The 26,269-nt window shown below is 47.0% G+C and overlaps 1 protein-coding gene across 2 annotated transcripts in view; it reads right to left on the bottom strand.

The window, feature by feature from the left end:
* CALU (calumenin) overlaps nt 1-25,225 on the bottom strand; it is a 28,772-nt gene extending 3,547 nt beyond the window's left edge. The window contains exons 1-6 of one of the 2 annotated variants that reach the window (XM_083402400.1): nt 25,120-25,225; nt 12,479-12,714; nt 7,960-8,153; nt 4,939-5,105; nt 2,977-3,037; nt 1,170-1,369 (exon numbers count right to left, since the gene is read on the bottom strand). In XM_083402400.1, the coding sequence (XP_083258526.1) occupies nt 1,170-1,369; nt 2,977-3,037; nt 4,939-5,105; nt 7,960-8,153; nt 12,479-12,705 (849 nt within the window). In that variant the 5' untranslated portion in view covers nt 12,706-12,714; nt 25,120-25,225. Of the gene's footprint in view, nt 1-1,169; nt 1,370-2,976; nt 3,038-4,938; nt 5,106-7,959; nt 8,154-8,226; nt 8,421-12,478; nt 12,715-25,119 lie in introns of both variants that reach the window. The other variant, XM_083402399.1, reaches the window with a different exon arrangement.
* Between the last annotated feature and the right edge of the window lie 1,044 nt (nt 25,226-26,269).

Raw genomic sequence — 26,269 nt, 5'->3', positions numbered from 1 at the left:
ACGACACCCAGTGATGTGGAATTCCAAAGCCAGCCGCTCTGCAAAAGGGAGCCTGTCTGGGACGGTGCTGAGGAGGGCTGCACTGAGGAACAATGGTAGGAGCCACCCCTTCCCCCTGCTCCTGCATCTTCTCAGGAGCAGGAGGACAGTATAGATTTGGAACAGTGGCTTGCAGAGGGGCATAGTTCAGAAGGCAGAAGCTGGGAAATACTGGATGGGGAACAGCTAGGAGAAGAAACACTGGAAGGGAGAGGGTTAACAGATCCACAGTCTCTGGACAGCCTCCCTCCACTCTCCCCAAGGTCAAGAAGAGCTCAGAAAGTTTCAGAACAGAAAGCACAGAGGGTGCTACAAACTCAGATTACAAGACGTAGGAGTGACGTAGATTAATAGGGACGGGTTGTAAACTTAATTGGGAGCACTACCATTCTGGGTGGACGCTTTCTTTTGTCCTTAGCTATGTTTATTAAAGAAACAAACTCAGGGGTCAGCAACCTATGGCCCACGTGGGTCGTTTAAACGGCCCATGAGCCGCCCCCAAACTGAGCTACCCACTTGGCAAGTCTCTGCACGCTGCACTAAAGCAGCGCAGCGCGGAGTGAGGACTTGCTTCCATGGCACCGGAAATCGTGTCTGGACCTGAAATCGCATATGTGCAGACGCGATCCAGCCCACGGAGCGATCTCTGCGGGAGTGAACCGGCCCTGGCGAGGTAAACCTTGCCGACCCCTGAATTACCATATTTTTCGCTCTGTAAGACACACTTTTCCCCTCCTAAAAAGTAAGGGGAAATGTGTGTGCGTCTTATGGAGCGAATGCAGGCGGGAGGCTCTGCTCAGCGCTCCCTTTAAAGAGCCGCGTGGAGCACGTGTGCAGCTCTTGGGGGCTTTTCCCTGAGGAGGGAGAAGGGCTGCCTCTTCTGGGCAGGGGGAGCCTTCATCCTGCTGCCCCGAAGAGGCTTTGCGTGGCTATCCCAGAAGCCGGATCCCTCTTGCTGTTCTGGCTTCTGGGATTCAGAATATTTTTTTCCCTGGTTTTCCTCCTCCAAAAACTAGGTGCATCTTATAGAGCGAAAAATACGGTGACTGGTAAGAATTCCTTTCGTTTGATCTGCTCATTTATGGCCATGGGGGAGGAAGCCAATTCCCTGAATCCAGACAGAGCCTCACCTTGTTCTGATCCGACTCGTAAACGAGGTGCCGTGCTTCTGCCTCGGCATGATCGTAGTCCGAGGGCAGAATCCAGTCCTTGGTCTCCTCCTTGTCCATCTTCCCATCGCGGTTCTTGTCCCGGAACTCTACAAATTGCTCTCGCTCCGTCTTCACCCACTCAGGCTCTTCGGCATCGCCGTCGTGGCTGTACATGTCGCCTGTGGCAAAGGGGGAGAGAGGCAGAGAGACAGGCAGACAGACAGACTGGGTCAGGCTTGAGAACCACCTGTCCATTGGATTCAGTTGCAGATTTTAACCTGAGGCCCCAAATTCAATAGATAATAAAAATAAATAATATTGCAGCAATCACACAAAAAGAATAAAAATCGATTGCGGAATGCAACATAGAGGCCCCAAAGCATATATACTGTATTTTTCGCACCAAAGGACGCACCGGACAATAGGACGCACCTTGTTTTAGAGAGGGGAGAACAAGAAAAATAAATTCTCCCCCTCTCTGCCCAGCACCCCTTCAGCGAAGCGGCAGGAGGCGCTGTGCAGACAGGGGGAGAATTTCCCCCCCTCTTGTTTCCCCCCTCTAAAACAAGGCGCCGTTTAAGGTGCGTTCAGTCGCCTTCAGGCGGCTACCTTGGAAGCCTGGAGAGCGAGAGGGGTCGGTGTGCTCTCCAGGTTTCAGGTTCCTTTCGACCTGCTCTTTAGGGCTGGCGGGGGGGAGCCCACCACCAGCCCCAAAGAGCAGGTCGGGGAGAAGCACAAAGGCACGCGGCTATAGAGGCTCCTGCCATACCTGCGTGTCACCTCTCCAGCTGGGAGAGGGTCGTGGAGGGCTTCTTTAGCCCCATGCGCGCTCTCCCAGCTGGAGAGGTGGCGCAGCTATAGAGGCTCCTGCCATAGCCGCACATCACCTCTCCAGCCGGCAGAGGGTCGCGGGGCTATGCTGTCTTCGCTCCATAGGACGCACACACATTTCCCCTTCATTTTTGAAGGGGGAAAAGTGCGCCCTATGGTGCGAAAAATACGGTAAATTCAATAGATAATAAAAATAAATAATATTGCAACAATCACTAAAAAAAGAATAAAAATCTATCGCGGAATAGGGCTATGTGAGGCTGATAACAATAATGACTCTTAAATCACCTGGATCAGCAGCCGGCCTGGGAATGAGATTATGCAAGGTAAGGGGAGGTGAGTATCAAGAAGGGAGCACCTTTTTATTTTAAATGGTCTAGCCAGGAATCTTTTCCCTTTTGCCAAGATGCTGAGGAACACAAACTCGAAAGACACATCAGTATTAATGAAACTGGGAGGGACTGGGCAGCCAACCCATAACCAGCCCTGTTCCTCTGGGGTGTGACTGCCTCTCCCACAGTTACCATAATAATGGGGAGGATTTCTTAATTTAATTCACTACCCACCCTTCATTCCAAAAGTGGGCTGCAGCCATTTTAAATACAGCATTTTAATACAGTGGTACCTCGCAAGACGAATGCCTCGGAAGACGAAAAACTCGCAAGACGAAAGAGTTTTTCGTTTTCTGAGTAGCTTCGCAAGACGGATTTCCCTATGGGCTTGCTTCGCAAGACGAAACGTCTTGCGTCTTTTTTTTTAAACCGCCAATGCATTCCTACGGGAAACCGTCAATACGCAGCGGTGCTTCGCAAGACGAAAAAACTCGTAGAACGAAAAAACTCGCAGAACGAATTAATTTCGTCTTGGGAGGCACCACTGTAGTAACTTTGAGGAATGACAACGAGAATCTGAACTGAAGGAGGAGGAGGAGAGAAGGAAGTGATGTCTGGCTCACCTATGTATTCTTCCAAGTCGATGAAGCCATCCCCATTCTTGTCAATGTCCTCCATTGTTTCCTGTTGAGAAAAACCAACGTCAGCATCGCAGCTTAAGCTCAGGTGGGAGCTATGGTGCCCCTTCTTTGCCAGAGAGCAAAGTAAAGGGAGCATAAGAAATGCTTTCCAGCAGGCAAGAAGAGAACCTGAGGATCAATATAGAACATACAGAGATCCCTAGAAGGGACAACAGAAGTCAAGATCCCAAACCACCCACCCATAGAACAAGTGCAGAAACCTCGCCTTCCACATATGGTGGAGTACAGGATCAGGTTTAAGGTGCTGGTTTTAACCTTTAAAGCCCTATACGGCCTAGGACCCTCGTACCTGCGGGACCGCCTCTCCTGGTATGCCCCACAGAGAAACCTACAGTATTCAGATAAAAACATCTTGAAGGTCCCAGGCCACAGAGAAGTTAGGATGGCCTCAACTAGAGCCAGGGCCTTTTCGGCTGTGGCTCCGATCTGGTGGAACGCTCTGTCCCAAGAGACCAGGGCCCTGCGGGACTTGACATCTTTCCGCAGGGCCTGCAAGACAGAGCTGTTCCACCAGGCCTTTGGCCAGGGCACAGCCTGACTCCCTCCCTCGGCAATCTTCACGGAGCTCTGGCCCAATGGTTGCCAGTGGCTTGAATTAATTAATTTTATAATGAATGATTTTAGAGTGTTGTTTGTGCTGTACTTTTGTACTGTTTATTTATTGTTGTTAGCCGCCCTGAGCCCGGCTTCGGCTGGGGAGGGCGGGATATAAATAAAATTTATTATTATTATTATTATTATTATTATTATTATTATTATTATTATGACCCAGAGGTGGCAATGATAAGCTGACTGGAAACAGGGTGGATATGATTAAAATCAAATCAATTTAAATCACAATTTAAATCACTAGTCGGTAAGACTTGATTTAAATCATTTTTTTACAGGAGGACTCATTCTTGCTGGTATAATCTCAATATTTGCAACCAAATGAAGGTTTCGTTTTTGGAATAAGAAATTTTCAGAGCAGTTAATCAAAAATGACTGATTTGGTTGTAGTATTAGAAATACATAGAAAGATAATTGTGAAATTATGGTGAGGTTTAATAAGTTCACTGTTTATACTTGGACAGCTTTGCTGCTGTACTTTATCGGAAGGAGAAAAATAATCATTTCCTTAATAACAATTTATTTAACTAAAACATTAACATTATGGCATATGTATCCATGTTTGTTAACTGATGTGGTTAAACAATTTTTTTATAAAAAAAAAACTTGGACTGAGTTTTAGCACACATGAGAAACTTAAAAGAAATCCTCATTTCCTGATGAATAGCCTTTGGACTAGAAAGTAACTTAAATAGAAAACTATCTTCAGAAAGATTTTTCCTCCAAAAGCATTTTATTTTAAAAATCCACTTTAAATCTAAAAAAATCCGATTTAAATTTTAAAAAATCTGATTTAAATAAATTTAAAAATCTGATTTTTAAAAAAATCATTAATATTATCCACCCTGACCAGAACACATTTCAAAAGCAGCATTAAAATGGTTTCCTAAGCCTTTTGCAGGTGGGATATGGGTGGCAATGTGTCACTTAAATACGGTTATACTTGCTCCCTGGCTTAAGAAGAAGAAGAAGAAGAAGAAGAAGAAGAAGAAGAAGAAGAAGAAGAAGAAGAGTTTGGATTTGATATCCCGCCTTTCACTCCCTTTAAGGAGTCTCAAAGCGGCTAACATTCTCCTTTCCCTTCCGCCCCCACAATAAACACTCTGTGAGGTGAGTGGGGCTGAGAGACTTCAGAGAAGTGTGACTGGCCCAAGGTCACCCAGCAGCTGCATGTGGAGGAGAGGAGACGCGAACCCGGTTCCCCAGATTACGAGACTACCGCTCTTAACTACTACACCACACTGGTGTATCCATGTGTCCCTGCGTGGTACCCACCTGCACAACTATATCCTTCATGTATTCATATTCCTCAGGATGCAGAAAAGCAGTGAACTCTTCCTTGGTAGCAATCAGGTCGCCGTCCTTGTCGGCCATCTTGAACCTCCGCTCATCTCTCACCATCATCTGCTTGTAGTTGAAGCCATCGTCGGGGTCGGGGTCGTCTGGGTGGCAAGAGAAAGGATGCGTCTGCTTCAGTGCCAGGAGATCACTTGAGGGGTAACAAACCTCACCGGTGTTATCATTACTACTGCCGGAAGTGCAGTTTGCACACGTTTACTGAACATGTCACAGGGCACACTGTTCAGGGAAAACGACGGTGGAATAACTGCCGCCCAGCAAGTTCTGCAGCACCCTTTCCAAGAGCAAAATGTTGCTCAGGGACCCTGGTGTTCCTCAGCCACAGAACGGCCAAACCAGGCTCCAGGTGACCATAATTTCTCACTAGCAAAAATGGTTGACTCTTTGGTCACCCTCCTGCTTTAAGGTACCGTATTTTTCGCTCCATAAGATGCACCTGACCGTAAGACGCACCTAGTTTTTAAAGGAGGAAAACAGGGGGGGGGGGGATATTCTGAACGAAACAGTGGATGTATGATTTTTGTGGTTCATGCTGTGGCCACAGACATGTGATCTGATGGTGAATTTGGGGTGACCCAGTGCAAAAATCCTGAGGATCCATGTGGATCTGTGCTTTGTAACCATGTTTTTGCGTCACTGCAGCCCCACAAAACAGTGGATGCGTGATTTTTTTGGTGCAGGCTGTAGCCATGGTCATGCTATGTGATCTGATGGTGAATTTGGGGTGACCCAATGCAAAAATCCTTGGCTTTTACCTCCCCCCTCCCAGGCAGCCTCCTTTATTGCGTCCTTAATCTCCCTCCTGATTGCCTACCAATCAGCTGCTTCCTTTCAACAACCCCTTCCCTCTTGTTTGCCTTAGTGCCTTTTCCTTAGCTGGAACAGTTCTTTTTGCTCCTTTTCTTCTAATTTCTCTCCTCATTGCTTTAGTCTTCCTGTCTCCCTTCCTTGCAAGTTGGCTGTCTTTACCTCCCCCCTCCCAGTCAGCCTCCTTTATCTCTAGCCTCCCTTATCTCCCTCCCGATTGCTTGCCGATCAGCTGCTTCCTTTCAACACCCACTTCCCTCTTTTTTTAAAAAAAAAAGCATGATCTGCTTTTCTCCCCTGGGCAATTCAGCTCCAGGGACCACACATTCGCTGCATAAGACGCACAGACATTTCCCCTTACTTTTTAGGAAGAAAAAGGTGCGTCTTATGGTCTGAAAAATACGGTATATTTTAACCACAGCAATTAATTCATTTTGAACCAACTGCTAGAGATACACGAAAGTAAGTTTATTATCTGGGTATCAAAATTAAAATAAAAGCCAAGAGCAACACACTGTATTGCAACAGGAATGGCTCTTTGCCCAAGTCAAGTCACGGAGTGCACGATAAGCAGGAAGGTGTGTTTGCAATAGGCTCAGAGCATTACACACTAGCTCCCCCCCACACACACACACACCTGGTGCCATCCAGACAGAATGGACTACAACTTCCATTAGCCGTAGGCAGCATGGACGTGCTAGCAAGGGCTGATGGGAGTTGTAGTCCCAAAGATCTGGAGGGCACCAGCCTGGAGAAGACTGGTTTGGGTCAATGCTAGGGAAGAGATTTTTTGGGGGAAAAACCCTTCCCACAACGCATAGTGGTGAGTTCATGGGCACTGCAGCTGAACCCAGAAGTTAGCCTTCCTTGCACTGAGTGACAGTTCCTCCTCTGCAGACAGGAACAGTGGGCCAGGGGTGGGGAACCCGTGGCCCTCAAGATGCTCCTGGGCTATGTGACCACTGGCCGTGGCGACTGGGGCTTAGGGGAGCTGCGAGGCCAACGCAGCATCTGGGGGGCTTCTCTCCACCCCGATCGTTGAGCCCGGACACTGAGGTCCAGCACCAAGGGCCTTCTGGCAGTTCCCTCAATGCGAGAAGCCAAGTTATGGGGAACCAGGCAGAGGGCCTTCTCGGTGGTGGCGCCCGCCCTGTGGAATGCCCTCCCACCAGATGTCAAAGAGAAGAACAACTACCAGATTTTTAGAAGACATCTGAAGGCAGCCCTCTTTAGGGAAGCTTTTAATGTTTAACAGACTACTGTATTTTAATACTTTGTTGGAAGTCGCCCAGAGTAGCTGGGGAAACCCAGCCAGATGGGTGGGGTATAAATAATAAATTCAATTCAATTCAATTCAATTCAATTCAATTCTATTCTATTCTATTCCCAGGATTCTCCCCTCCTTTCTTAGCCAAAGGTCTTGAAGAGCTCAAACGCAACAGGAGATTTAACGTTAACATACAGCCTGTGGTAGCACTCAGGAGAGTTACCATTAAGACCATGTCGCTACGCTGTATTTATCAATGAAGCAGAGGTGAGAAGATGCATCTCCAGTCAAGGTCCAAGACTTCCAGGGCTTTTTGTGCTTCCTCAATGTAAGTTGGCAAGGGACCATTTTCACAGGAGACAACTGCTACCTCTCCCATAACATGGGATTCTATCCCGTGTTAGAAACTCAGATATATAAAGTTTGGCGCCAAACAATTCCTTAAATTAGGATTACGGTCGGCCAAACCAAACGCCTGGTTGCCATTTTGGGGCCAGATGGCTCAAAAGTCATATTTCTCAATGTGACTTTTTGGTTCCTGATTGTGCAGATAAAGTATAATTCTGCAAGGTGTGTTGCTCGTGTGTGAATACTGTCAAGATCCAAAGATCTCCAGGCACACGCTTCCAGATGGTGGAGACGTCAGACGCTATCTGGGCATTTTTACTGATAGCCAGATGAAAAATGTGCCTGGCGAGATTCGAAGGCCGATTCTATCAGCAGAGACGCATCAGCCCTCAGATCTAAATCATTAGGCATTTCAGGCTTCCCATGGCCTGCCAGACCACCCTGCCCACCCACCCCCTTCCTGCTTTATCGGCAGGAGATCAGGATGACTGCGGCTCTGGCAACTTGCCCCTTACCCAGGTAAGTGCCATAGGTCACGTTTCTGTACTCATCCCAGGAGATTAAGCCATCTTGGTTCATGTCATACTCCTGCCACTGGTGCTCTACATTGTCATACACGTACTTCTTCTGCGCCTTCTTAATCCAGGCCTTCAGCTCCCCCTCGGTCACAAACCCATCCTTATCCGTGTCTATTTTACTTACAATCATTCTACAAGACAAAACAAGCAAGTTTCAAGACGCCGGGCTCCAGAAAGCGGTTGCCCCAAGAGCAGGGGACCTACCTAAGATGTAGCCGTAGGTGGCATTTTTATACTCTTCCCAGGAAATGAGCCCGTCCTCATTGAGGTCGTGCCCCTTCCACTGGCGCTCTACATCCTCGTAAATCCAGCGCTTTTGGGCAAATTTAATCCAGTCTTTTAGCTCTTCGGGAGTTACAAACCCGTCCTTGTCTTCATCTATTTTACTTACAATCTTTCTGTAGGAAATGCAGAAAAAGCCGGCAAGAGTTAAAAGAGACAAAAGTAAATAAATACCTGGGCCTAATCAGAGCGGGGTCACGTGCCATGTTTGGCAACAGCTATAGAGCAACCCAGTAGGGATGAGGGTGGCGCTGTGGTCTAAACCACTAAGCCTAGGGTTAGAAGGTTCGCTGTTCGAAACCCCGCGATGGGGTGAGCTCCCGTTGTTTGGTCCCAGCTCCTGCCCACCTAGTGTTCGAAAGCACATGAAGTGCAAGCAGATAAATAGGTACCACTCCTACGGGAAGGTAAATGGCGTTTCCGTGCGCTGTTCTGGTTCCCCAGAAGTGGCTTAGTCATGCTGGCCACATGACCCGGAAGCTGTCTCCGGACAAACGGCGGCTCCCTCGTGGCGCTGTGGGTTAAACCAGAGCCTAGGACTTGCCGATCAGAAGGTCGGCAGTTCAAATCCCCGTGATGGGGTGAGCTCCCGTTGCTCGGTCCCAGCTCCTGCCAACCTAGCAGTTCGAAAGCCCGTCAAAGTGCAAGTAAATAAATAGGTACTGCTCCGGCGGGAAGGTAAACAGCGTTTCCGTGCGCTGCTCTGGTTCGCCAGAAGCGGCTTAGTCCTGCTGGCCACATGACCCAGAAGCTGTATGCTGGCTCCCTCGGCCAGTAAAGCGAGATGAGTGCCGCAACCCCAGAGTTGGCCACGACTGGACCTAATGGTCAGGGGTTCCTTTACCCTTTACCTTTATGGGGCAGCCCAACAGTGGGAGGAGCAAGAGCCCTTATGCTACCAGGGAGGGGGCACCTGTAGCCATCTTTTGTTGCTGGGACTCCCTTCAACCACAGCCAGTATGGTCAACAGTCAGGGAGGATGGGGGGCTGCAGCCTGACAGCAGGTGGAGAGCAACCAACACCCCTTCCTTGCCGTCTTCTGTACAGTGGTACCTCGGTTTTTGAACAGCTTAGTTCCTGAACAACTCAGAACCCAAACGCTGCAAAGCCGGAAGTAGGTGTTTCACTTTTCGAACTTTGCCTCGGAAGCCAAACATGCTGCTGAGCTTCCGTTTTTACTGTTGCACAGCTTATTTGAGTCCCCCGCGTAGCAATTAAGGCTTCCTTCCTTCAGTTTTATCCTTAAGCAGCAAATTTAAGTCCCCCCCAATCGTAATTAAAGCCTTCTGTTTCTGATTGCAGTGTTCTGAGGTAATATTTGGTGCTTTTGTTTTTGCTTTTGCGTTTTTGTGTGTGTGTCTTTTTCATTTTTGTGTCTGTGGATTGTTTTTTGTTTTATGATTGATTGATTGATTGACTGCAGAAATGGATAAACACCCCCCCCCATCCAAACAATGACTATTATCAGTCAGGTAAGAAAAAATTTTAATTTTAATTTTTTTATGATCTTATTTATTTTATAGTACAGAACATTGATTATTGCTTTCATTTGATGGATCAATGGTCTCATTAGATAGTAAAAATCATGTTAAATTTCTGTTTTAGGGGTAGTTTTTAAAAGTCTGGAACGGATCAATCCATTTTGCTTTCTATGGGAAAGAACCCCTTGGTTCTGGAACGCTTTGGTTTTGGAATGGACTTCCGGAACGGATTAAGTTTGAGAACCAAGGTACCACTGTATTAGGAAGGAACAGACTGAAGCTCTAGTGTTCGACAGCCTTGTTCAACAGCAGGGTGGCAGCTGGTCATCTTTGAGGCCCAGTGGCCTCTGAAACCCTCAGCAATTTATATGGACCTCTCAGACAGCCCACCTCCCCGTGTATTCAGTAGTAACCAAGGACCTGCCTGTAACGCCATGCAAGCACGTAACCAGATCCTACCAGATGCAACCCATTATTTGGCACAATTAAATCGACTTTAAACATTAACTTGCATTTAACAGCCCTGGTCTCGGGAGTCCCGAGGCAAGGAATGCCACTCAAGACACACACACAAAGGATTCCTCCTTGCTCCAGGCAGCTGCCCCAGGGATCTCGAGTCACAGCAGCAGCTGCTGGGAATCAATAAAGCAAGCTGAGTCCGGGGAGGAACTCGGGGAGAATAGAGCTATGGAAAAGGAGGGAAAGGGCTGCAGCTGCCACCTCCGCTGAGAAGCTCAAAAAGCAGCCAAGATGGAGGCAAGGGTGGTGGTGGTAGCAGCTGGTTTTGAGCTTCGAGGGTAAACGCATGCTACCTTTGTACTGTGTTAAAAACACATTTTCTCTGCGGAGTGCCAGATTTTCCTTGACACCTGACCCACTAACAGCCAAGCTCTTGAGGGTCAGGCGTTACAGTTCTCCACCCCTTCCCTATCCTCCACTTGCATCAAAGCATGCTGGTGAGGGATTTAACTGAAACCCGACCCACAAGGAAAGGTCGGACGAGGTGGAAAATCTCAGCAAGAGGCACGAGTCCTAGAAAAGTCGCCTGCAACCTGCCTGCCCTAACTCGACGACGGCTCGCCTGAACAGCAGGACACACATCCTGCTACTCTAGAGCAGCCTTCCCCAGCCTTCTCATCAGCCCTCACCAGCGCAGACAGCTGCTCTGGAGAGTGTGCCTGTGATGCAACGTGAACTGGAGTGCTCGGCCCAAATTTCTGCTAGACCTACTGGCTTCGCTGGAACCCTGCTTGTCTGTGTGTGTAGGGTGACTCATGCACTAGTGGGTGACAGTCTGGATACCCTTCTTCTTGCCCTGACCCTAATGGGCATCTGCCCGTTGGAACAACACAGCAGCACCCTACTCACAGCTGCCAGAGAAAGGGAAAAAATTCTTGAATCAATTCTCTGGCGCAAACGTGAACGTCACGGAAGCGATGCAAGCCTGTACTACTTTGCTGGGCTAGACAAACAACCAGGCTCTTTGGCCAAGGCCCCCACAGCGGTGCGGCATGTTCAGAAAGTCTCGACATGAGGGGCTAACGGGGCAAACTTGCATGATTTATTTCCCAAGGAGAGCTTTTCCCAAGTCTGCAGCAGCAGAAGCATAAGAATGCTCAGCCAAATATAACCACAGCTGTCACTCCTGTTACTTGACACTTGGGCCACAGGGTGCGGGGGGAGAGAGACATTTCCCACTGCACTGCCGAGGGAGAGCCATTAGCCCCATCAAGGTCACAGCCTTCTTGAGGAGCTAATTTGAACAAATGTGATGAAGCAGGTTACGGTATTAGCACTGCTATTCTCCTCGGCATGAACTCCAGGGCCCTAGTCAAGACTCTTGCCATGGGCACAAATTTATTAAGAGTGGTACCTTGGAAGTTGAACGGAATCCGTTCTGGAAGTCTGTTTGACTTCCAAAACGTTTGGAAACTGAGGCACGCCGTTTACCTTCCCACCAGAGTGGTACCTATTTATCTACTTGCACTTTGACGTGCTTTCAAACTGCTAGGTTGGCAGGAGCTGGGACCGAGCAACGGGAGCTCACCCCGTCACGGGGATTCAAACTGCCGACCTTCTGATTGGCAAGCCCTAGGCTCTGTGGTTTAACGCACAGCGCCACCTGCGTCCCAATCAGCAACTTAAGAGGCACTTAATAACAAGATGCACCTGCACAGATTTTAATGAAATCTTTGGGAACCTTTGGCCTTCCAGGTGTTGCTGAACTACAACTCCCATCAGTACCAGCAATCATGGCCAATGGCCAGGGATGATGGAAGTTGTCGTTCGGCAACATCTAGGTCAAAGGCTCCTCACACCTGCCGTAACTCTATAGATACTGACCTGGGAATAATTTCCGTTTAATTCATGCCAGCTTACTCCTGAGAAAAAGTCGCCAGCTTTGGGCAGCAAGTCTGTCTAAAGGAGGAATGGGTAACTTGAGGATTTTCAGGTGCGGTTGGGCTCCAACATCTACCAGCTGCAGGTAACATGGTAAATGGTGGGAATCCCACAATACCTGCAAGGCTACAGGTTCCCACCCATGGCCTAAAGGCGAGGACAGTTGCTTAGCTGGACTGTGCATCAGAGCCCCATAGGAGCTGGCTTGTGGGGAAGGCACACAACAGGCTGCAGTGGATTTGAGTCACCCCCCAAGCAGCCTTCCTATGTGAAAACCATCAAGGTTTCCTTACCCCAGCCTCTCCTTGCTCTCTTCGGGCGTCAGCTGGTCAAAGGTCTTGGCCTCATCTGCACCCAGGAAGGCGTCGTGGTCATAGTCGAAGTTCTGTGCATCATCGTGGACCTTGTCGCTGAGCTGAGGTTCGTGGTGGATGCGATCCTTCTTCTCGGTGGGTTTGCTCAGAACACAGGTGGTCCACAGGGACAGGTACAAAACGACCTGCCGAACAGCCACAACCATGGTGATATCCTTGGGAAATTAAACACAGGAGCGACAGTTAGCTTGTTTTAAGCTGAAGGTCTTCAGGCTTCCCCGTGGGCACCATCAGTCACGCCACACAATTGCCCTTCTGCTAGACGCTTCCAACTGCAGAAAAAGGACGTTATAATTAGCTGGCTGGCTGATACCACTTGTCTTAATTAGAAAGAAGTGATGGCATTTGTGATCACCATGTTGAATGCGCCCAGATGAACCCCTGAGGCTATTATTTTCTCATGGCATAGAGGCATCAACAACTAGCCAGGCACACACTAATACGTTGGGTTAAGCTAAATGACCACACTGCCCTCCTGCAAACAGGCTATTTTGAAACTACAAAGAACGGAAGTCGCGACTTATTGGCTGTTTAGAACTAGAGAACTGCAGCCAAAGACTTGGCTAGTTCATTCTGACCAATGTGAATTTCACTCCTTACATGCCACATCTCTTTTGACAGCGCTGTCCCCAAAGCTTGCTGCCTCCAGAAGTTCCCTTATTCATTCAAGATGGGTGACACCTGGCTTGAGAGCAGTACATGTGAAAAGGATCTAGGAGTCTTGGTTGACCACAAACTTGACATGAGCCAACAGTGTGACGCGGCAGCTAAAAAAGCCAATGCAATTCTGGACTGCATCAATAGGAGAATAGCATCTAGATCAAGGGAAGTAATAGTGCCACTGTATTCTGCTCTGGTCAGACCTCACCTGGAGTACTGTGTCCAGTTCTGGGCACCACAGTTCAAGAAGGACACTGACAAACTGGAACGTGTCCAGAGGAGGGCAACCAAAATGGTCAAAGGCCTGGAAACGATGCCTTATGAGGAACGGCTAAGGGAGCTGGGCATGTTTAGCCTGGAGAAGAGGAGGTTAAGGGGTGATAGGATAGCCATGTTCAAATATAGAAAAGGATGTCACCTAGAGGAGGGAGAAAGGTTGTTTTCTGCTGCTCCAGAGAAGCGGACACGGAGCAATGGATCCAAACTACAAGAAAGAAGATTCCACCTAAACATGAGGAAGAACTTCCTGACAGTAAGAGCTGTTCGACAGTGGAATTTGCTGCCAAGGAGTGTGGTGGAGTCTCCTTCTTTGGAGGTCTTTAAGCAGAGGCTTGACAACCATATGTCAGGAGTGCTCTGATGGTGTTTCCTGCTTGGCAGGGGGTTGGACTCGATGGCCCTCGTGGTCTATTCCAACTCTATGATTCTATGATCCACCCCTCTGCTGCAAACTGCACACAGCTCCTTTGACCCAGGGTCCCAAGTGACCCTCCATTAGGACAAGGGGAACAGGAAGGAGGAAGATACAGGCTTGCAAAAGCTGCCTTCGCCATCAGCTGGCTGGAGTTGATCTATGTTGTAGTCCAAAACACCTGGAGGTCACTAGATTGGCAAAGGCTGAGCGGAGGGAAGGAAGGTAACTCCGTTGGCAGAGCATGTCACTCCTTAATCTCAGTGTTGTGGGTTCGAGCCCCATGTTGGGCAAAAGAGCCATGTTTAGCAGGGGGTTGGACTAGATGACCCTGTGGACCCTTCCAACTCTGTGGTGCTATGATTTTAAGGATACAGCACTGGCTGACAGGTGGAAACTAAGGGAGGCAGAGGGCAAAAGGAAGTAGGGGCACAGAGTAAAGACACTGGTGCTTTTTTATTGGCCCCTCCTTCCCTCAACTCCTTCTCCTCCATAATCCATTCATTGCCTCAGTTTCCTTTCCAGTCAGCTGCCAGTTCTGCCTTACTTCTGCTAAACCTGCATCTGGACTCCCTGTATCCTAGCCATATCTATATACAGTGGTGCCTCGCAAGACGAAAAGAATCCGTTCCGCGAGTCTCTTCGTCTAGTGGTTTTTCCGTCTTGCGAAGCAACCCTATTAGCGGATTAGCGCTATTAGCGGTTTAGCGGCTATTAGCGGCTATTAGCGGCTTAAGGGATTAGCAGATTAGCTGCTAAAAGGCTATTAGCAGCTTAGTGCCCTAGAAAAAGGGGGTGAGGAGCGGAAAAAAAATCGCAAGAATCGCAAGACATTTTCGTCTTGCGAAGCAAGCCCATAGAGGAATTCGTCCTGCGAAGCGCATTGAAAAACGGAAAACCCTTTCGTCTAGCGGGTTTTCCGTCTTGCGAGGCATTCGTCTTGCGGGGCACCACTGTATCTCTATCTCTGTATCTGTGTGTGTGTGTGTGTGTGTGTGTTTTCACATGATTACAAGTACAGCTTACAAACACATATTTCGAATACAATTACATATCTGACTTCCCTCCCCCCCTTTTGTGTTTCCTTTTCTACTTTAGATTTTTAACGCTTTACTCCATTTTTTTCTTCCTTTTATCTTAGTTATATTTTTAACTGTTTGATTTAAGTTAATCCCACTAATGAACTTATTTGAATCCCCGAACCTTTCAGATATTCTACAAATTTTCCCATTCTTTAATCATCATTCCCCCCCCCTTGGTTTCATATTACACCCATCAGTTTTGCCATTTGGCATAGTCCATCAATTTAATCAGTCACTCTTCCTTAGTTGGTATAGCATCTTATTTCCACTTCCGGGCAAACACCATTCTGGCTGCAGTTGTGGCATACAAGAGCAAATTTTTAAGGTCCTTCAAAATCTCTATATTCATAATCCCTAAAAGAAAAGCTTCCGGTTTTTTACTAAAGGTTATCTTAAACATTTTCTTCAATTCATTATAAATCATTTCCCAGAAGACTTTTACAGGACCACCACATATGATAGAAAGTGCCTTTCTTTTCTTTACACCAACCTAAGGCCCGGGGGCTGGATCCGGCCCAATCGCCTTCTCAATCCGGCCCGCGGACAGTCCGGGAATCAGCGTGTTTTTACATGAGTAGAATGTGTCCTATTATTTAAAATGCATCTCTGGGTTATTTGTGGGGCATAGGAATTCGTTCATTTTTCCACAAAAAATATAGTCCGGCCCCCCCACAAGGTCTGAGGGACAGTGGACTGGCCCCCTGCTGAAAAAGTTTGCTGACCCCCGCTTTACACTTTCAGCATGTGTTTGAGTGGACTCCATGTATCCTTGGCCCACACCTAGTAAGAATGTTTTCAGCATCTAGAGTAGCCTGTGACTTCTCCGCACATGGCATGCTGCTGTTTAATGCTCATTTCTTTAATCTACCATAGCATCATAGGTGTACAGCCTATGGAGGGTTTGCTTGCAGATTCATAAGCTTCAGGAAAGTATTCAGCACAACTGAGCAAGAAGCCCTTTTGGAATTCAATGCTGGTGCTATGTTACGTTCTTTTTTAGGCTTAAGAAGAACTCCCTCTGCAATGTTGTGAAATTCCATCTTGAAGGAGGATTCCACAATGAACAACACTAATAACAAGAATCTCCTCTTTTTGTGGCATACCTAAAGCAGCTAGGAAATGCTCACCTAACCTAAAATGATAATAAAAATGTCATCAGGCAAGACCTCTCTGAGAACTGAAGGGGAGTGTTTTCCTGCCAACTACAAAACACTGTGGCAGTACAGAATTTGCTCACCGTTATGGAATTTCAACAGCTCCATGCGTAAAGAGATACACAATTTATGGTCTCACCCAGCCCAGGGAGAAAAATCACATCACAGGGAAAAGAAAGGAGGGGATCAGAGTCACCAAGCTGTTTTGCCAAATGCTTAAGATTCTGGGGGAGAGATCTAAGCCCCTCCCTGCCGCCAAAGCCATCGTATATATTCTATGTACGCGATGCGCTCGAAGGGGTTCTGTGCAACTTGCATTCCAGCAGCAAGATTTTTAACTATTTATAGCACATCTTCCACCACCACCCTTCAGATAGCGGCAGAGCTAGCTCTGCATAGGCCACAGGGCTCCCTATAGTTCCCCTGTTCCAGAATGAGCCACCACAATACCTCATGTAGGCCTGTATGGAATTGACGCAAGGAATACTAACGTGAGAAACCTCTGCGCATGCCTCACTGCAGCCCAAGCAATCTTTTAATCTGAAAGAAACAGGGCCGGAAGGTCTCAGGGGGCTGGCTCCCTGGTAATGTAAAACATTTTTCAGAGAAGTCTGGAAGTCCAATTTACAGTTTTATCTGGCCCTGTGAGCTAAGCATTCCAGCGGCACATTATGTAAGATGTCTCTTCTGCCTTATGTACAGAGTCAGTTTGCTGCTCCTGTTCAGTACTGCCAACATTGGCTTAGCAGTGGCTCTCCAGAATCTCAGGCAAAGGTGCCTTTCCCTGTGACTTAAAGGTAAAGTAAAAGGACCCCTGACCATTAGGTCCAGTTGTGGCCAACTCTGGGGTTGCAGGGCTCATCTCGCTTTACTGGAGGATCTGGCATACAGCTTCCGGGTCATGTGGCCAGCATGACAAAGCCGCTTCTGGCGAACCAGAGCAGCGCACGGAAACGCCGTTTACCTTCCCGCCGGAGTGGTACCTATGGATCTACTTGCACTTTGACGTGCTTTCGAACTGCTAGGTTGGCAGGAGCAGGGACCGAGCAACGGGAGCTCACCCCGTCGCAGAGATTCGAACCGCCGACCTTCTGATCGGCAAGTCCTAGGCTCTGTGGTTTAACCCACAGCGCCACCCGCGTCCCTTTTCCCTGTGACGTACAATTCTGCAATTGGAAAGGCCAGGGATTGAACCCAGGACCTGGTATGCATCCTCCATTTCTGAATATGGTTGCTGAGGGAGTGGGAGAACGGTTTGTCCCTGCACACACATTGAACTTCAGAGGAAGCATCTCCTCAGCCCCATGTGACTTACAGAAAGATGGCTCCACTCTCCTGATGGACAGCACAAATTACACCAAGAAGCCAAGACCAACCAAAATGCATGAAGCACACCATTCACAACTTTCGCTGACCTGGGGCTCTGCTGCGCTCAAAACTCTGCTGGCCTGCCTTTCCTTGGACCACAATCCCCACTTACAAGCACTCTATCATCATCATCATCATCATCATCATCCACCTTTTTCCCTAACAGGACTCAAGGTGGCTTACAGATAAAAACAAGAACTGCTAAAAACATAGAGCAGATTTAATGGAAACAATGAAATTTCTCCTTACCTGACACAAAAATGGCTTGCGTCCAACCGGGTTCTACTTAAGAGTAGCGGACCCATTAAATCAGTGATGGCCAAACTTGGCCCTCCAGCTGTTTTGGGACTACAAATCCCATCATCCCTGACCACTGGTCCTGCTAGCTAGGGATGATGGGAGTTGTAGTCCCAAAACAGCTGGAGGGACAAGTTTGGCCATCACTGCATTAAATTTAATGGACCTAAGTAAATCACATCTATCACTTTCAATGGGTTCACTCGGAATAGAATATCCAATACATTTTAGTGTTCCCATGTCCTCCAGGCATTTCTGGTTATCTTTTTGTGACCCTGATCCTGTGACATACCCTTTCTGATGCAAACCTACGCACATTTTGACAAACATACTTTCTCCCTTAGTTCATAAAACCTTGTGTAAGTTACACTGGTCAAGACTTTTCAGCCTTCTACAAGCCCAGGCAAGCTCCCATAACACACACAAGCACTTCCTTTTACCAATGCTCTTTTTTTGAGAGAGGGGCCAAGTGTGTTATGGCATTGCCTGGGGATAGAAAACAGAATCAGCCAGGAACTTTTCTGGCAAAACAGCCGGGCCTATTCCTACGCATACTGAAGTGGCAAACGTCAGTGATATTTTGCCAACAATGAAAGTCTCTTGTTAAACTTGCCTTCCAGGCATATGCCACTGGCGCCACCCTGCAATCGAACGTGCCCAAAACACCTCTCCAAATGTATTTTCCTCGTGAATTAGCTACTCATATCCAAGCGAGCTTTGCTTTCCCATTAATGACAACGTAAAGTCAAGGTGTTAAACAGAAGTCCATTTATAATTAGCCAACTTTATTGCAAGGAGCACAACCATTATATATAGAATTAATCGTAACACATCTAACCTTGGCTGGCAGGAATGAAATTTACATGGCTCCCTAGTACACACGGGGTGGTTTTGCCCAAAGATTATTCCCTTCGGGGGGAAAGTTTTTCAAACAATTAATCAAATGATGGGACAATTGCTACAACCAGACACAAAAGTAGCTCTGCTATCTTATTTTACTCCTCATATTAAGAACATAACCAATAAATACCCAATCTTCCATTTATTAACTGCAGCTAGATTAGTGAATACAAAATTCTTTTGGAAATGCAAATCTTTAAATGCAAATCTTTTTGAAAGTATAGGACACTGTGCTTATGGACAAACTGACCATTTCACCAAAGAAATATCGATCCGGGAGGGAAAAGATTCACAACTATACAATATGATATCCTTTTATTGACTTTGTTAGAGCATTAGATAATGCTCATGAGTGCATCAGTTACACCCATTTGCATCATCCATACAGGCCCCCCCCCCATCTATTTTTATGAAACAAATGACTTCATAAGAGGGTCAGAAGTCGAGTTCAAAAGGTTTACGAGCTGCGCTGGCACAACTGACTTCCCTTTGTTGTGGCACACAACAAAGCTTCCTCTCCCCTTTTCCTTTCCCACCCACCCTCAAAATCAACTACAAAGGGTTGAGGGAGCAGATTTTGGAGGTGCGAAGAGGGAGGAGAGGGAAGTTCCCACAGTACTATGCTCACGGGGCATTGGATACAGCCCATTATGCTCACATTAAGGCCAGATTTCATTTTTAAAACATGCTATTATTAAAAGCAATGACAAACCTAGACAGCATCTTAAAAAGCAGAGACACCACCTTGCCAACAAAAGTCTGTATAGTTCAAGCTCTGGTTTTCCCAGTAGTGATGTATGGAAGTGAGAGCTGGACCATAAAGAAGGCTGATCGCCGAAGAATGGATGTTCTTGAATTATGGTGCTGGAGGAGACTCTTGAGAGTCCCATGGACTGCAAGAAGGTCAAACCTCTCCATTCTGAAGGAAATCAGCCCTGAGTGCTCACTGGAAGGACAGATCCTGAAGCTGAGGCTCCAAGACTTTGGCCACCTCATGAGAAGAGAAGACTCCCTGGAAAAGACCCTGATGTTGGGAAAGATGGAGGGCACAAGGAGAAGGGGATGACAGAGGGCGAGATGGTGGGACAGTGTTCTCGAAGCTACCAGCATGAGTCTGACCAAACTGTGGGAGGCAGTGGAAGATGGGAGTGCCTGGCGTGCTCTGCTCCAGGGGGTCACGAAGAGTCGGACACGACTAAACAACAACATTATTAAAAACTGGCATGGATCTGTAAATCCAATTTTAAGATTTATTTATTCTGAAAAGTCAGTTGTTTTGTTTAAAAAAAATCTATGCTGCATAAAACCGGCTGAGGACTCCAACTGGCTTACTCCCACTTCCAATTCTTTTTTTCCAAGGTATTAGGACTATTCTGGCTGTTAAAACCGCAACATATTAGACCATCACACAAACACACACCTTAAGCAAATCGCCTGTTTCTCCAAGTATCTCACACAATGAGCTGTTTATATCCATGAGCTATGAAGCACAGTCCAGAACAGGAGCCAGCGATCTCAATCGCACATCCAATTTGCAATGTGCTTGCACCTCAAATTTTCTCTGTCCCCCAAACCCATCATTTTGAGCTATGACACAAAAAGGAGGGGATTCTAAGGGACACGGACAGCAGGTGGTTGATAGTAGGGGTTTTTTTTGGGGGGGGGAAGTAGTGATTGGAGGGGAATCACTATACAAAGCAAGACACAGAAGCTGTTTGCATCTCTTATCTCAGAGATGGGCAGACACGCTGTGGCATTTGTCATGTTACATGCTCCAAACTCGTTGTGACATAGTAGATTGGAGGCTTGTACAGTATTTCAAGAAACAGTTTTGACAGGCAGCTCACATAAACCTGGCTTGCGGGAGAGTTGCAGCGTGGTAATCCTCTCAGTGAGCACACACAACAGCATACAAAAACTGGTGCAATTTAAGGATGGGAAATTGGCCCACTCAACTAAAATTGGTGTGCATTGCCGGAGGTCAAGCTTTCAGAGTTCAGCTAATAGTGCCTTATCCAGCAGCCATATAGATATTGATCTCTTGTAGCCTTCCCTGAAGCATCTAATTAGAACTGTGAGAACTGAACGGGTCTTTGGTCTATCTGATCCGGAAGGGCTCTTCTGGTGTACTGAAAGAGCCACCAGGCAGCGAACAAAATTTGCCAGGCACATTTTGCACCCAGTTGTTGGCCACTTGCGACCAAGTGAAGATGCTCCGATGGCGCCTAACGTCTCCATCATCTGGAGGCGCATGCCTGGGGATCTTTGGATCTGTACTGTTTTCATACAGTAGCATCTGCAGAATTCTGTTATATTTTTTCTGCACAATCAGAATGAATTTCAAGGAAACAAAAAGTTGTATTGAAAAACATAACTTTTGAGCCATCTGGGCCAAGAAATGGCAACTAGGCATTTAGTTTTGGTGACTGTAACCCTGGTTTAAGGAGCTATTTGGTGCCTAGCTTATATATCTGAGTTTCTAACACTGGAGGTAACTGGGGAGGGCCAACTTCATCAGCTGAGCTATCTATATGTGGCATGACACTCCAGACACTTAAAAAGGGCTCTGTCCGAGAGAAGCTGGCCTCCTGCCTGGGGCTGGAAAACTGTCTCGGATATCTAGGCACCAGGAGGATGCATATATAATTTTAAAGAACTAGCATCAAATACTTTAGCTTTAGCCTCACACAAAAATCCTGTATGTGTAGTATTATCATTCAGATTTTTAAGTTGCTCCACAGCCAGGGGCAATTGAGGTGTTGTACAATAAAATAAAATGGGACAAAATAACAACAACACAGACTCTGAAAATCATAAAACCGTTTCTGATCAATTAATATTCCAGTAATGACTGGGTGACATTTCAAGGAAAGTATTCTTAAACAAACTTTCAATAACTTCATTCAAATAAATTTCATTTACTTCATTCAAGTAAAGTTACCAGAGCACAAGAAACCCCCAACAGCACTCAAAATACTACCAGCAAGCAACCTGCTTCTCCCATCTTGAATAAAATACATCTAAGCAACAGCCTGATTGCCCAACATATATCCAGATGTGGTGGTCATTCACAATTGCCAACAATGTGTACAATGTACAGGGGCCTGAGAGTGACCTTAAAGTAACAAGCAATGCTATCATACGGACAACTGCTAAACATGGGCAACTACTTTTGAAACAGCTTAGACCACACAGAGTCGCTTAACATAAGCAAGCTACCTTTATCAAAGCGCGGATTTTTACACCCACTGATTGCACATTTATGGATGAAAATAGCCTTATAACCTTAGTGATTCAGAGTACAAAACCAGAGAATTTGTTACATCAGACTAATACAGAGTATGGGATCTCACATACATGGTGTTAAGAGAGAAGCCTTCCCCATCCAGATGTTTTGGAATACAACTTCCATCAGCCTCAGTCAACACCAGGTTGGGGAAGGTGATGTTACAGTGTCCTTGATTGCGTAGCAAGTACGAATGTGTTGCTATTTTTAATCTTAAATCTACTGTGAATGAATGCTAGAGAAGACCATTACCTTCACACCCAGATAAACAGCTGGCTACTGTCAGAGAAATAATAACAAAGGTTTGTGCAGGTGATCAATCCATGCCAGCCAGTCAGTCCAGGTGAAAACTGCACACAGTGTATTACGATGAGCAGAGCACCAGTGTTATACCACAACACAAGTGCTTTGGAAATGTTGCTGCGTTCAGTGGCACTTCCTCTCTCATTCCCTGTTTCCCATGCCAGGGACACAGCAGGCATGAAAGTGTTTAAAATGTGTGAATTGAATTTAAGTTCTTTTAACTCAGGAGTGGAGATCCCCAAGCTCTCTCAATTATCTTGTTGCACACCAGTCCCTAGCATTCAAAGCCGGAATGGTCAATGATAAAAGATCACAGGTTGCTCACTCCAGTTCCAAAAGATCACACAGACACACCCCACCACCTGGTGTTTCCAGAGTGGAAGTCATAGAATAAAAACAGTAAAACAGCAGTACCCCAGGATCAGCATCTTCCAATGTACAGTATATGTTCTAGAAGAGCAGCCATGTTAGCTATAACAAACTAATAAATATAATTATCTATTTAAACTCCGTACGTCTGGCTGGGTTTCCCCAGCCACTCTGGGCACCTCCCAACTGAATATTAAAAACACAATACAGCATTAAACCTTAAAAACTTCCCTAAACAGGGTTGCCTTCAGCTGTCTTCTAAAAGTCAAGTAGTTGTTTATCTCCTTGACATCTGATGGGAGGGCATTCCACAGGGCGGGTGCCACCACTGAGAAGGCCCTCTGCCTGGTTCCCTGTAACCTCACTTCTCGCAGGGAACTGCCAGAAGGTCCTCAGAGCTGGACCTCAGCCCAATAAAAAAAACCACCAACATTCAGTAGCTGTAACTTTCACATCATGCCCAAACAAAAACGTGAACTAGATGGACAATTAGCAAAAACCCAGTAAGAGAAGTTCCTATATGCTTGCTGTATACTTGCTTCAAAACAAACTGTCCTTGAATTCCAAGTTATCACTGGGTTGTTCCTTGTCTAATTCGTCAACTGTTCTGTATCTTTCGAAATACCCCAAACCATCCGGGAAGAGCTTGTACCTCAATGACAGAGTACACTGAGTGCCCAGGGTCCAAGATTCAATGCCCAATTAGGGGGCATCTCAGGGAAGGAGGGCCAGGAAAGCCCTTGCCATTCATAGTGAGCAATACTGTACACAGGACTACATGAGCCAATGGTCTGTAATTATACAATGAAGGTTAAACGTAAGAAAATCCAGTTTAATGGATGAGGCTAAAGTCCAGCATCCCGTTCTCACAGAGACAGACTAGAGGTGAATGAACAGTTAGGGCTGCACAACAGTTAGGTCTTATCCACACTTAGCTTTTGCCCTGTTCTTTCCAGGTACACGACTTTTTCCTGCAAAAACACACACCCTTTTCAGTGCTCCATGAGAGCTAATATCAGTTTGGGTTTTCTGTGCATTGCTGTTTGCTCCAAATGAGCTTTAAAGAGTGGTTTTCCTTAGGGAAAAAACTGTGGCAAAAAGGGAGTGGGTGGGCTCAGATACAGAGCTTTAAAGCGTGGAACTGCCTGGTAAGAGCCAAGGAAAATTAAGTGTGGGCAACCTGAACGCTCCTCACTTTTTAATCGCAGCAACTGGTATTCAGAGGCATACTGCCTGCAACAGTGCAAGAACATAGCCACTGTGGCTAGTAAGAGTTGATATAACCTCATGGAGGATAAGGTTCCTATATGGTTCATTTATTTATCTTAATTTGTTTATTTATTACATGCTTCTCTCTTCGTGTCTGTATACATATGTATGTTGTATATTTTTTTAACGGACAGGAGAAGAAAACACTCAGTGAAGTCACAATCAAACTGATCAACAGGAGGTTCAGAACCAAGAAAAGGGCACTTCATAAACCGTAAGCAACTTAATAAATTTGCTGCGTTTTACCTTAAAAAGAAAAGCCCTTTCCTTTAAAAATGGTTAGTAAAGACAGACCTGACTGGAGTATTCTTTACTAACCATTTTGTAAGACCTATCACAATTGAGCAGCCCAAAGGCAGGATGAACTGAGCACCAAATTAGAGGGTGGGGTGAATCCTGACTGATGGGCAAATTGACAGGCGGACAAAAGAATTGACACCTAAGGGCGCCGGAGAGCAGCTTCCCCAGCCTGGCGCCTCCAGTCGTTCTGGGCTACGACTTCCATCGGGTGGTGAAAACGTCAAGGGAGGCCCCGCTGGCGGACTGCCCAGTTATTGCTGTTTATTAAATTTATATGCCGCCCTTCATCCAAAGATCACAGCGTGGTTTGCAGAATATATCATTATTATTATTATTATTATTATTAATACCCCGCCCTCCCCAGCCAAGGCCGGGCTCAGGGCGGCTAACAAGCAATAATAATAATAATAATAATAATAATAATAATAATAATGTAATAATAATAACAACACAAATACAGAACAAAACGGGACACAGCAGCTGACCACCACACACACAGAGAGAGAGAGAGAGAGAGAGAGAGAGAGAGAGAGAGAGACGACCATTGGATAGGAAAACAAGACGTGGGCCTGGGTGGCCCCGGGTCTGACCCTACTTCCGTGCCCCTGCGCTTAAACACGCAAGTCCCCAGGCCGTCGGGAGGCGATCATAAGGGACCGAAGGAGGCACGTCTGGACTCCTCGGCACTTGGGAGCCTTTTGTTTCCCCGGAAGAAACCCTCTCGGATTCCTAGGCCATCCCCGGTCGCATTCACACGTGAATCTGAACCCGGGTCAGAAGCGGCTCCGGGTCAGAACAGTGACCCCCCCCTCCTCTGGAGGAGCACGTGCTCGTGTGAGCGCGCCTCCCCGCTTTAGCCGCTCCCGAGCTGGCCCCGTTACCTTCCCCCTCCTGCCGCCGTGGCCGCCGCCTGGGCTCCCTCCGCTTCTCCCCCTCACGACGACCGGAAACGGCCAAGCCAAAGGCCAACCCTCCCCGCCCCACGCCCCGCCTCCTCCTGGCCCTGCACACCAATCAGAAGCCGCCGTCCTTCCCTCGCGGCTTTACCATTGGCCTTCGCGGCTGCTTACGCCCCGCCTTCCCCATCCCTCCTCCTTTCCCTTAGCGGACCGAAGCTGGGCGAGGCGGAGTGGGTGGGAGGAGCCGAAGGGGAAGCGGCTGGGAGCGGATTGGCTGGAAAGCGCCACGTCCTCACGGCGCGCGCGCTCCGGCTACGCACGGAGACACGCTGAGCCGCCCTCTTCCGAAGCCGGCCCTCCGCGCGCGCATGCGCCGAGCGGGAAATGGGCGCGTGAGGGAGGCGAGCGAGCGGGCGGCCGTTGGAAAAGGCGGGAAAAGCGGGAGGCGCTGAGGCGAGTTGGTTTTCCCCGCCAGGAAAGGGCTCCTCAAGAGTAGTTTCCCAAACGTGGGTCTCCAGTTCTTTTTGCATTGCATTTGCCATCGTGGTAAATACAGATTTCAAGTAAAAATGGAAATGTGAGGGTGGTGAGCTATAATAATAATAACTTAATAATAATTTAGTATTTATACCCCGCCCATCTGGGGTATTCCTGAGTGAACAACAACAATGCCATAACTCAATGGCAATAATTTAGCAATCGCAATAATTTAGGCTCCTCTTCTAGGAAGTATCACTAAACTGAAGGGGACTTACTCCTGAGTAGACATGCATAGGATCGCCCTTGCTGCCTCACGTTTTTAAACAAGTGATGGGGAACCTGCTGTGGCCCTTAAAAATTACTGTTGGGGGGAAATATCTTATGTAGTTTTCTAATACAATAATCCAATAGCAGCCTCATTATAACAATGCCAAATTATAATACAATTCCTAATCCCAATCATTCAGGTGCCAAATTATATAATTCAGGTGGCCTCCCGCGTGCTAGAATTTATGATTATTTACTTGGTTTCTGTTCCAAAAGCTTACTCATCTCAATTACATTTGCAATTACAGTGGTGCCCCGCAAGACGAAAGGGTTTTCCGTTTTCAGAGGCGCTTCGCAAGACGAATTTCCCTATGGGCTTGCTTCG

Source organism: Podarcis tiliguerta (assembly GCF_965153285.1).
Source record: "Podarcis tiliguerta genome assembly, chromosome: 10".
Classification (NCBI taxonomy): Eukaryota; Metazoa; Chordata; class Lepidosauria; order Squamata; family Lacertidae; genus Podarcis; species Podarcis tiliguerta.
Note: the sequence above shows the minus strand (reverse complement) of the source record. Positions and strands in the feature narration are given on the sequence as shown.